The following is a 12,214-nucleotide window of genomic DNA, read 5'->3' as shown; positions in this document are numbered from 1 at the left end:
AGAACCAAATTAACTGCCATAAGGGATAAAAATTTAACACATATTATCCTCTAAAACTGCACAGAGCTATAATTTTAACTCTAAACTTATTTTTACTACAGTCAGTTTCTACCAAATCAAATCCTTCTGCTGAATGTCCATTAAGAATCACTTCCTGTTACACAGTGTGGCACGGCACAGCCCAAGGCTAACATCTCATCATAGCCTGACACTCCTCCATGCCACTGAACCACCCCCTTGCCAGAAGGAGCACGAAGGAGCTTGGGGTCAGACTGGAAATGAAGAACACTTACTTCAAGGACTTAGATAAGTCATCACTTAATTCTTTAGGGATGTACTCAGAGATCAGACCATGGGCATAACGAACATAGTCCTCTGAAACAGAAAATGGAATGAAAGAAAATAATTAGTAATAATTGCAATGGTTTGAGTCAAATTGATCCAAGTTCAAATTCTTGTTCTACATGGGTTTGGAATTTCACTTAAACTCTACTTTCAGTTTCTGCATTGGTAAAACAGGGATACTAAGGCCTACCCATCAGGAAGGAAAAGTACAATGGATGAGATGTAAAATGGGATGCTGCCACAGGCCCGACTGCACAGTGGATGGCCCTAAATACCCCTTTACAAACCAAAAACTCAGGCCAGCTTTCTTAGTTAAGACCCAAATACAAATAAAATCACAAACCAGACCTAACAAGAATTGTTAGAATCTCTTTTTTAATGGCCATTTTATTTTTGCAAGCCTGCTTCAATAAAGAAGCCAATTACTGAACAGGAATGAGTATGCTCACAAACATGGTGACAGAACAGGAAAAACTGAATCAACAGAACGTAGAATCATTAAATTTTTAAATTTCCGGTGTTCAGTGCCAACCACACTCCAGCAGGCTGAGGATGTCGTGTAGAGGCAGAGTCTGCCTAGCATGCTTGAGACTATAGCGTCAGTTCTCAGAAAGGATAGAAGGTAGGAAGGAAAGGAATAATAAGACAGAAATGTAAACCAAAACATTTTTTGCAGAGAATTAATTTTCACTGCTAGAACACCGAGAACTCTCTGAGAAGATGTGAAATACTGGGATCTAAAGAGTGACCTCCCCATGGGGCCCTGAGGCAGGATGAAGGTCAGGCCAAAGGCCAAAGGCCATGTAGTCTAGCTGGGAGCCTCCATCAGCAGTCCTCTGGCTTCATTATTTGCTAGGTAGGAATTTGGCACAGGCTTGCTTCTCATGACATGTCTGGTACACCTGTCATATTACAAACACTTCATAGAGTGTAGCAAGAGTGTTCACAGTCACTATCACCATTAGTATACAATACTGTTCACCAAACAAATGATTCAAGCCACAGTTAGTGACCGGCACCACCTAAGGCTGGAAGCCGGCAGTGTCTGAGCTCAGATGAACAGCTGTCTACATAGGGCAGACAGCAGTTAGTTCTGCGGCAACCCTCTGCTTACCTTCCTTGTCCCTGGAAATCTGACCACCAGAGAAATACGCAGATGACTGTACCCGGGCTCCAACACTGATGTCATTGGCTTTCAATGCTACCACAGTTTGGTTGACCTAGGAGGTAAACACAGGAATGTACTTTCAAGATAACTTTGCAATGCCATGACTCCCCAGATGGCTTTTGATCCACCAGATATCCAGGAAATATTTAAGCACCTAGAACTATCTTTGCCAGCTCTGGTGGTTTGAATAAGAATGACTGCCATAGGCTCATATTTTGAATGCTTAGTCACCAAGGAGTAGAACTCTCTGAAAGCATTAGGAGGTAGGGCCTTGTTGGAGTAGGCGTGGTCTTGTTGGAGGAAGTGACGTTTCAAAAGCCCATGCCAGGCCCTCTTTGCTTCTCTGCTTATGGATCAGTATGAATCTCTCAGCTACTGCTCCAGTGTCATGCTCCTTGCTATGATGATAATGAACTAAATTTCTGAAACTGCAAGCAAGACTCCAATTCAAAAATTCTTCTATAAGAAGAGTTGCCTTCATGTTTCTTCACAGCAACAGAACAGTGACTAAGACACCAGCTGTCGGAAAATGAGTTAACAAGAGGTGGAGCCACAGTACTGAATGATCTTAACACATGGGCTTTCTGAGCCCCGTCGTGGGAGGCGCTGTGAGAATGGAGAGGAAAGACTTTAGAATTAACTTGCCCCTCCCCAGCTATCTGAGCAACATCCAACCACAAGAGCTCCTGGCATTCAGGGGCAGGGCCATGCAATCAAAAGAAAACTAGGTTCTGTTTAACCTGGGATCTCTACAGGCATTTTCCTGGCTATTCAGGATGGTCACGGGTCTGGCCTTATGTCTAGTCTGCAAGGCCACACACCTTTTTCACCAGCCACTTCAAGGTCTTCTCGGAGCTATACTTGTAGTACTTCTTGCTGTTTACTTCTGCGTTGAATTAAAAGAGAAAAGTAAGAACTTCAGTATAATGAATTAAACTAACAGCAGCCATAGACTTATAACACAAACTACATAAATCAGTGACTTCAAGCATTTCAAAACCTGAAACTAGAAACCTGAGAACATACTCGAGGTAGCAAGATAGTAAAATAATAATAATAATAATAATAATAATAATAATAATATAAAATCCAAGCAGAGCTGGGCCCTCAGATGTCAACCACTACTAAGAGAGCAGACAATTAAGAATCTCTCGATTTATACAAACAATTCAGAAGAAAACGTTTTTTAATACACAGTCAACTAACAAGCTAAATAATCTTATTTTTTTCTGAACAATTCATTTACACCAATGTTTTCAATAAAACATGTCCTTTTTCAATAAAAATGGAAATTCCAAGGTTTGGAGTTGGAATCAAAGTAAGGCAGGCAGCTGGGAAATTCACTGCATATATTCAGGGAAGAAACATCTTGGTGTCTACTTCCTGGTGGGATTAGTGAAGCCTAAAGGCACAGATATGTCTGTCTCTTGACGTATTACCAATACAATCACAGCTAGTTCAGAAGGACTTAGATTCATGGTGACCTCAGTTCCACCTCTTGTAAATTAAAGCTGGCTTTACACTGAGTCATTAAACCAGGAGCTCCCATGCACCACCTTCATTATCAGCTGTCTTCTCCCTCCTGCTAGGCCTTCTCTACAGCCCACAGGAGTCATCTTTATGAGCACTGATAAGCCTGTGGCCAGTAGAGACTCCACAGAGGTCACACAGAATGAGACCTCCCCTCCCTCTGGGCCTCGGGAATGGAAACTGCTTCTTCTCTAGGGGTAGTCTGAAATCTCCTCCCCTGTGCAGTATGTGGCTGATAACATGCAAGGCCAGGCACAGCAGGATAGGGAGGGGTCGCCCTACAGTGTCACCTCTGAGGATGGTACTGGAAGCATAAGAAGGACATTCTGTCATGTGTCTAAGAACTCTTGTTCTTTAGGACCAGGACAGCCTGGGCACGTGGCCCACTGCAGTACACGGCTATTAGACTGGAATGCACTCCGCTGGAGGCCCTCCCTTGCCCGACACACAAGTCGGACACGGAGTCTCCAGTCACTCAATGAAGAGACACTGTTTAGTCACTCATTAGAAATTCACTTACTACCTAAGAGTGAGGATTGAAAAAGTGTTCAAGTCTCTCCTGAACGATTCATCTCTGCTGCTTGCTTCTTTAGTCCTGACCTCCAAATTTCCCGGAAGAATGCCTCCACTTTCTAAGCACCTTGAGGTAGGCTCTTCTACCCATCTTAGGTGGAGTCAGACTGAGCTGTCTGTCTGGGTTTACAGATCCGCTGCCATGCAATCACCCTGGGATGTGACATTACTCTCTGAACCTGCTTCCTCCAATACAAAGGAGGGAATAACTCAGGAGATGTGCAAGCACAACAGGAAGTAACACACACAAATTACAATACAGTGTCTGCCACATAAAAATATGGAAGAAAAGGTGGCAAAGACATCTGTAAACACTAACAGCAGGAAATAACAAGCTTTTTACATATAATTCTTCCTTGATGGCCAGAAGAAATCTCAGATGATGATGATATTTTAGCAGTCTTATTTCTCCTTCCTGAGACAGGGTTTCTCTGTGTAGACCAGGCTGGCCTCAACTCACAGAACTCTTCCTGTCTTGGACTCTCGAGTGCTGGGATTAAAGGCATGAGCCAACACAACCAGCTAAGAAGGGAATCTCAATAATAGGAGATTCTCTAGATCAACCACAATGATTAGGGTGGGAAGGCCTGCCCACTGTGGGTGGCACTGTTGCTGAGTTGTGTAAGAGCAGACAAGGCTAGCCGAGGAGCAGCATGCACACAGGCATTGAATGTGCTGCTCTGCTCTTAACCGTGGATGTACCACGGTCCTCTTGCCACTCTGGCTGCTCTGGACGGGAACTGTGAACCAAAATCAACCCTGTCTCCACCCAGCTACTTCTCTCAGGGCATCTTATCACAACTGTATGGGGCAAACTAAAACGTGCCCCGCCCACTAAAGTTCCCCTGCACACCTACAGCTCTAGAGTTCTCACAGCACATCTGCAGTGCTCAGGTGGCCACTGAGCACCAGGAGATTCCTTTCTGCTTTATTTCAGAGCAGTGGTTCTCAACCTTCCTGACGCTGCGACCCTGTAATACCGCCCCTCATGTTGTGATGACCCCCAACTATAAGATTCTTTCACTGCTACCTCCGAACTGTGATTCTGCTACTGCTATGAATCCTAATGTAAACGTCTGATGTGCAGGACACCTGACATGCAACCCCCAAAGGGGCTGTGACCCACAGTTTTGAGAGCTGCTGTTCTAGATCTTCATAGAAATGGGTCGTGCGGAGTGTGTTCGACAGTTTCTGAGAGCCGTCTCCATGCTGCTGTCTGTGGTGTGGTCCTGGTTACAGACTACATTTCTGACCCATCTCAGTCAGCCATTTGTTCCACTTTTGGGCCATTTGAGGACGGTTGCTATTTAAAATAAAACAAAAGAGAGGCTACATCCTCACTCAAATTTTTGCACTGACACACATATGCCTAGAAAAAGAACTAGGCATAGAACTCCTGAGTTGCATAAAGCTGTCAAGTGGTCATACTGTGTCTTTAAAAAACCAAGACTATTTACTAGATGAAATATAAGATACACAGTTTTATACAGGTGGTTCTGTGCCTGAGAAATACTGGAGTTCCTCAAGATCATAGAGATTTTGCCCTTTTTCTTCTAAAAGTTCAATCATTTTTAGTTTTGCATTTAATTCAACAAACTGCTTGGAGTTACTTTTTCTAACAATGTCCATTATTTTCATAGGGCAATTTGATAGACACCCTTCCCACACTGAACTTTCACAGCACATGACTGCATACACAAAGCTGCTCTCTGGAAGTGGCTTTGCAGCTCAACACTGTGCTGACTCCAAGTCGTACTTTCTTGTAGGTGCCTCTGGGTTTTTACTGTCTATGAAGACAGACAATTTTACAGAGATTTTCAATTGCCTGCCCTTTCTTTCTTCCTCATATTATAGAACCTTCTAAGACTTCTGTCAAGATGAAAACAGAGACAGTCTTGTCGGAGCTGGCATAAAGGAGAAGGTGTGTCCACTCTCTTATAATGTTTATGCAAGGAGTGTGTCGCAGACATCTTTGTCAGAGTGAGACAGGTCACTTTAAATCTACTTCATGACTGAACTTTGTCAATTGTTTTCTGTATTCACTGACATGATCACAGTTTTTCTCTTATAATGCACAAACTTGTGAATTATTCTAACTTTCTAAAGCTTACAGACTTTGTATGTCTGAATTTATTTTTTTAAAAAATATTTTATTAGACTTTTCTGTCTGTGAAGGCCAAAGATGTTTAATTTTATTTTTATAACAACTTTTTGTATTGGGGTCAATGACCACTGAGATTTTGGTATTGGGGCCATTTTTGATCTCATAAAATTGTAGTCTCATAAGTTTCCTTTCTCATCTATTTACTGAAAATGTCTACATAAATAGTCTTGCTATGAGTATCATTTATTCCTTAAAGCAAAATATAATTTACCATGAAGCCAGCAAGGCTTTCTGTCCATGAAGCTTTTACATCAGAGTTTGAAGTTAAATATTCCCAGAACAAGATGCTCACTGTATTCTAGAATGTTATATAATAATATAATAATAAAAACGGATAAACCAGAACTAATTTTGAAGTTCATAAAATTTGAAGAGCAAGTTCATTTAAAATGTTTACATAGGACACAGACTACCCATAATTGTGAAAGATCCATGCATGGATCCTGTGCTCCAATTTAATGTGCCAAGTGTAGTACCTACCCCTCATCAAAGAAACTTGTTTTACTGAAAACACGAGACTATCATAGAAAGCCACAACTCATGAAAATGTAGAGAATGACTATGGTGTTGCCATCCTCAATGGAAACATCTACAATATAACCCTGTACCAAAGGTTCAGGGGACATTCTGGAAGAGGGCTGGGAGGACTGAAACTGCAAAATATCTTCTATGTATGACTGCACCCATGAAATCTTAGTATAACATAATTAAACATGACCTGAAAACTGACACCACCAGTTGACATCCCAGCGTGGATAGGGAAATCACACAAAGACCCATAAAGATAGAGCTGCAGGCAGTTAGCATCTGTTCAAAGAGAGAGAATCAGTCCTACTCCAATTCCAAGGCACTAGTCCTCAACACATATACATGAGACCCACCAAACGCCCCAACAAGTTATATGCATTTATGTATACACGTGTGTATATACACACGCACACACACACGCACGCACGCTGTGGGCTAATGTTCTTGTACACTATAAAGATTTGTCACTCGCAATAGTTTAATAAAACACTGATTAGCCAGTAGCCAGACAGGAAGTATAGGTGGGGCAACCAGACTAGGAGAATTCTGGGAAGAGGAAAGGAAGAGACTCAGTCACCAGCCAGATACAGAGGAAGCAAAATGAGAATGCCTCACTGATAAAAGGTACCAAGCCACATGCCTAAACAATGATAAGATTATGGGTTAAGTTGTAAGAGCTAGTCAATAATAAGTCTGGGCTACCTAGGCAGTAGTGGCACACGCCTTTAATCCTAGCACTCGGGAGGCAGAGGCAGGTGGATCTCTGTAAATTTGAGGCCAGCCTGGTCTACAAGAGCTAGTTCCAGGACATGCTTCAAAGCTACAGAGTAAACCCTGTCTCGAATAACCAAAATAATAATGATAATAATAATAATAATAATGTCTGAACTAATAGGCTAAACAGTTTATGTAATTAATATAAGCCTCTGTGTGTTATTTGGGACTGAATGGTTGTGGGACCGGGTGGGACAGAAACTTCAGTATGTGTATGTATGTATGTGTATATATTTGTGTGTATGTATGTATGTATATATATATATATATATATATGTAATAATAACTAAGATGACATAAACCTGAGAGGGAGGGAGGGACACAGAAGGAGTTGGGGGTGCAGAGGGTGGGGTGGAGATAATGTAAATACAGTACTCCTGTACAAAATTTCAAAAAAATCAAAAACACAACAACAACAACAAATCCCTCATGCATGTACATCCTAAACTTAACACTTATGAATTGGTGAGTTAGACAATATATGTATATGGTAAAAGGGTTTATTCCCTTTAGGCACCTGGTGCTTCTAAAACAGGTCTCGAGCATCTGGAAAGACTGAGTTTACAAAATAAAGATTTTTTTAAAAAGTAATTTTATGATTAAATAACATGTTCAGTAATTGGGTAATCAGTGTGCAAACCTGAATCTTCCCCAATGACTTATTGAACAAATCACCTAGGGCACATTTTCATTTCCACCTTCTCAAGGTTTTCCATAACCAAGAAGCTTGCAGAACCCCTGTACCTGCCTGTTAATTGCATGCCCAGCACAGAGCAGCTCTGGCTTGTACTACGACAAAGAGTCTCAGTGGAGCCAAAGTTCATGACCTGCTATTATTCCTTTCCTGTGTCTTCTCCACTTCTCCAGCCTCTCTGCCCAGAAACATGCTGAGACCCTGAGTCAGGAAGTAGATCAGAGCATTTCCCCCTTGGTAATGCAGTCAGGGCACAGAGGACGTGTAAAGGGACCGTAGCCTGATTTCTCATCAGGGAGAGAGCAGTGTAGAAGGTTCTCATGGACCTACTGGACTCAACCTGACCTTTAGCACCACATACGCTGTAACCTACTGATACTCATAGAGACGGGGAATCTCAGTAAATAAATATTGAAGAATAGAACCAAACACTAATTTTTAATAGAGGAATCCAAACTTAAATAAGCAGGCATATTTATCAATCACTTAGGATGACCTGGAAGCCATAAAATGGCTAAAAACCTTGGAGAGAAGTATCTGCTCCCGAAGCCACCCTCACTCCCTCTGGCTCCCTCATATAACAAATCATCTAGGGCACATTTTCATTTCTACTTTCTCAAGGTTTGCCACAACCAAGAAGCTTGCAGAATTCCTTCCCCTGCCTCCTGGGTTAGAATCATGAAATATTATATAGCTATAGGAAGGAAGGTAAGAACCATTCATTATCAGATGCGCTCAAATCCCATCTCTACATTCTTTGTAATGTTGGTCACATTCGTTCTTTGAGCCTCAGGTTATAACAGTGGCAAGAATTACTGTAAAGATTTAGAAAATATAAAGTGAATGTCATGCACTTACGTCTGACAAGTTCTCATAGCCAGGTGAAAATGCAGAACTGGACATTTCCTACAGGTCTTTATGGGAACCATGCCCCAATGGATAGCATACACCCTTGCAGGAGTGAGGCCAGCAGGGTGGATCCACTCTGGTGTACTGTTGGAGGGCTTTCTTTCAGAAGACAAGGCACGAGAGGTCTTCAGGCATCTTTTCCCTCTCCAATGTCAAAAATTTTTGTTTTCAACTTTCTAGTATGTCAAATTTACAGACCACTGTTCATTACAGGAAGGCTCCCTCCATGACTGTGTGGCACCTCAGCTTCTGCAGAATAATCTCTGTCCCTCAGATCTCCCTGCTGAAAACCTCACAGAGTCACATGGCCACAGCCTGCTGCCGAAGGCTTGTGCACCGTACCTTTCTCTTCTGTCACATGCCGAAGTGACTTCTCCAGCTCAGGAAATCTCAGTAACAAGACGCAATCTGGAAACATGCCATCCACGACGACCTGATCCAAGGGCTGATACTTTCCCTGAAAGGAACAACTGGGTCACTCAGGCGGCCAACAGTCCAGTCAGTGAGCTTCTACACCAAAGGAGGAAGGAAAACAGGACCACTCCACAGAAAAGCTTTGTGTTAGCATCTGCGCTCGCCCTTCCACTGAGGGTCTCTAAACTGGGAAAGGTTCAAGGGCCAGCCCTAAGCTTCTCTTGTGAGGACGGCCTTCCAAACATCAAGCTAGCTCCCTCAAGGGCACAGCTGCCGTGTGAGACAGAGATGCTGGGGACTGTCTGAAGATGGCCCAGCTATCCCATAGAAAAAAAGTCAGCTGAAATCAGTTCCAACTGTCACACAGGCCTAGAACAAGCCCAGACAGACCAGACCCAGAATAGATTATCTGCTTCCCTGCCTTCACTCCAGGGCTGAAGAAAACCAAACCAAACCAAACCAAACCAAACCAAACAAAAAGGTCCCTACTTCAAAAAGAAAAATTCCCAAAGTGAATCCATTCCTCCGGGAGCCATCAGCTGAGGCTTCCAAATTAGATGGGAATAAAGGAAAAGGCAACTATGACGTAAGTACAGAGAGGCAGGCAGGCTAAGGCATGCCCAGACAGTCAAGCTGACACAGCTGTCAGGAGCAAGCCACGCCGACGTTTGAAGAGGTCGTTTCTCCTAACTTTCTAATGGCAAGGAAAAGCATGCATATCTGATGAAGACATTCTCCTGATTGGGGAGCCAGGCTTAGGAATGGTTGCCCTGTCTCTCCAGGTCCCACCTCTGCTTCTCTGTTTCTGTGACCAAACTTGTAAAGACAGACGTGTGACTGATCCATTTTCTCTGGTTTTCATGGTGAATCCTCTTGTTTCTTTCACAATACACATGATAACTTGTTCTATTTTTCCATTAGGCTAAAAGAGGCAAGAAATGCCAGAGTGAAATGTTCTTCCATCTGACCTAGGCTCCCCAGGGTTACAGTCTTTGGGCTTCTACTTTAAATGTTTGCCTTCCAGGATCAACCAGCATTTTTATACTTAGTTGCTTTAAATAGTACTGACAAGCATGAAGCCACAGCCAGGATGGAAGTTTTATCATTGCTATTGCATTCTTATTTTCTATGCCACATGTACTTAAAAAAGTAAAATAAAAATCTGTTCTAAATAAGGTTAGTAAGACTTAGTGTTAAAGGCTGTGATTTTAAAAGAACAGGTCAAATTCAAAAATGGGGTCAATATGTTAACAACTAAATAGATATGGCCCCATCTAAACTAGGGAAGAAACACTAGACACCCATGTGCTTATACTTCCAGGATTTAAGAGAAAGGACAGTGGCTCTGGTGAGCATCACTCTGCTTCGTTCTGCATCTGTCACCTTGAGTCTACTACACAGCAGAAGGTCAGGCTTCTTGCTCTTAACAGGAGATGGGGAAGCAGTGCTGGGAACTGAAGCTGTGAGTGCCTTTCTCCCTGTTAATTTACCTTAGAAAACACACTTGTGAACCAACTCAAGTTCTCAAATCCACCCCCAAATCCTCCTGTAGCTTCCTGGCAATAACCAGAACCATCTCTACGACTTAGAGACGTGAGTCCCAATAGCCTTACTGCTGTGTACCCCAATATATTGGTTATCATGGCAGCTTTCAGAAAAGAGCAAAGTGAGTCAACTGAGGGGCAGAACTCCACTAATGTACTGTAAAAGGAGAGAAGCAAGTACCAAGAAAAATAGGAATAAAGTTTTGGGTGAGTTTTACAATTTACAACATCCTAAAATCGATCAACCTACAAAATAAAGTTTTGAAAATTTGGTTTGAAGACCAAATAAAATGAGCCATAATCATTTACTCTATGTGCAAATAAGAGTCTGAGAAACAGAGACTGCCTTAAGCATTTCAAATAACTCACTAAAGTGAGCTCAAGGATTTTGAAACTGATTGATGGACCCTTAAGGGTCCCTAATTCCCCTTTAAGAGGTCCCCAAGCTCAAACCTGTATTCATAATGATTCTAAAAGGCTGCTTGCATTTATATCAGGTTGACATGACGTTGGTAATTGAAACGATGCTGAACAAATCTAGGCCCCTTAGCTGGAGTTAAGGCACCGCCACCAAAATACACTGTATTCTTAGTTTTTAAAATGCCAGTTTCACTTAAGATATCCTTGCTCAGTGGGGCTAGAGAGATGGCTCAGAGGTCAAGAACATTTGCTGACTTTTCAGAGAACCCAGGTTCAGTTCCTAGCACCTATGTGGCAGCTCACAGTTGCCTGTGGCTTCACCTCCCAGAACTGTGATGCTCTCTTCTGCCTCCATGAGTACCGGGCATACACACTGTCCATATGTGCAGCCACTCACACAAACACATAAAAGAAATCTATTTAAAATAAGCAACAACAAAAACAAAAACCCAATGAAACAAACAAAAAGACAGTAATATCATTGCTTAAGCAGTAAAAGCAATGAATTTTCCTTAAATCTTGATCCTGAATGCAAAGTCATTACCACTCTGTGTGATGGAAGTGTGCTTATCCAGTTTCTACTGCTGTAGCTCGAGGCACAGACCTCATCGAGGAAAGCCCAAGAGACAGAGTGCTGAGAGACATTAGTGCTTTTGCTCTGGATACTCAAACCCCAACCATACAGAGCTTCCCCATTGGTGTTTACTAGGCTTAGGCACACTTAAGTTTACCTGATTCTCAGACACTCACATAAGAAGGTAAATCTCCTGGCCAAATTCTTAACATTCCCATCTAAGCACTTAGTGGGAAGTTTCCATTGCTAGGCATTGCTACCACCGAGGTACACAAGAGTGGCAAGATAGGCCATTAAGGTCACAGCTACCTAGTAGCAAACCTGATCACCATTAAGGTGCTGCTTCCTGGGGGAGGTCAGGGTGCTCTGACCCACACTGGTACACATGGGGCCCATACTGTAATGACTGAAGTCATTGTGAAAAGGAGAAGCAGTGTATTCTGCCCCTCCCTGCAGTTACCACAAGTGGGAAGCTCACCTCTTTGCCAGCCTTTATGAGGTAGTGAAGGAGCAGAAACAGAGGATCCATGGGTGTCGCAAAGTGGAGAAGCCCCCCTGCAGATGAAAAAGAACCAAG

The 12,214-nt window shown here is 42.6% G+C and overlaps 1 protein-coding gene across 7 annotated transcripts in view; it reads right to left on the bottom strand.

Annotated features, from left to right (window-relative positions):
- Window positions 1-12,214, bottom strand: part of Rnaseh2b (ribonuclease H2 subunit B) — a 62,783-nt gene that overhangs the window by 32,043 nt on the left and 18,526 nt on the right. For all 7 annotated transcript variants that reach the window (XR_007229513.3, XM_048422222.3, XM_048422220.3 and 4 more), the window contains 5 exons: window positions 12,116-12,192; window positions 9,028-9,142; window positions 2,335-2,399; window positions 1,460-1,565; window positions 294-375 (listed from right to left, as the gene is read on the bottom strand). Coding sequence is in view for 6 of the 7 variants with exons in the window: in XM_048422222.3 (XP_048278179.3) it covers window positions 294-375; window positions 1,460-1,565; window positions 2,335-2,399; window positions 9,028-9,142; window positions 12,116-12,192 (445 nt within the window). In the remaining variant the exon portion in view is untranslated. The remainder of the gene's footprint in view (window positions 1-293; window positions 376-1,459; window positions 1,566-2,334; window positions 2,400-9,027; window positions 9,143-12,115; window positions 12,193-12,214) is intronic.

The sequence above is a fragment of the Myodes glareolus genome, chromosome 12 (genome assembly GCF_982192425.1).
Source record: "Myodes glareolus chromosome 12, mMyoGla1.1, whole genome shotgun sequence".
NCBI classification, from domain to species: Eukaryota; Metazoa; Chordata; class Mammalia; order Rodentia; family Cricetidae; genus Myodes; species Myodes glareolus.
This window is presented reverse-complemented; position numbering and strand designations above follow the sequence as displayed.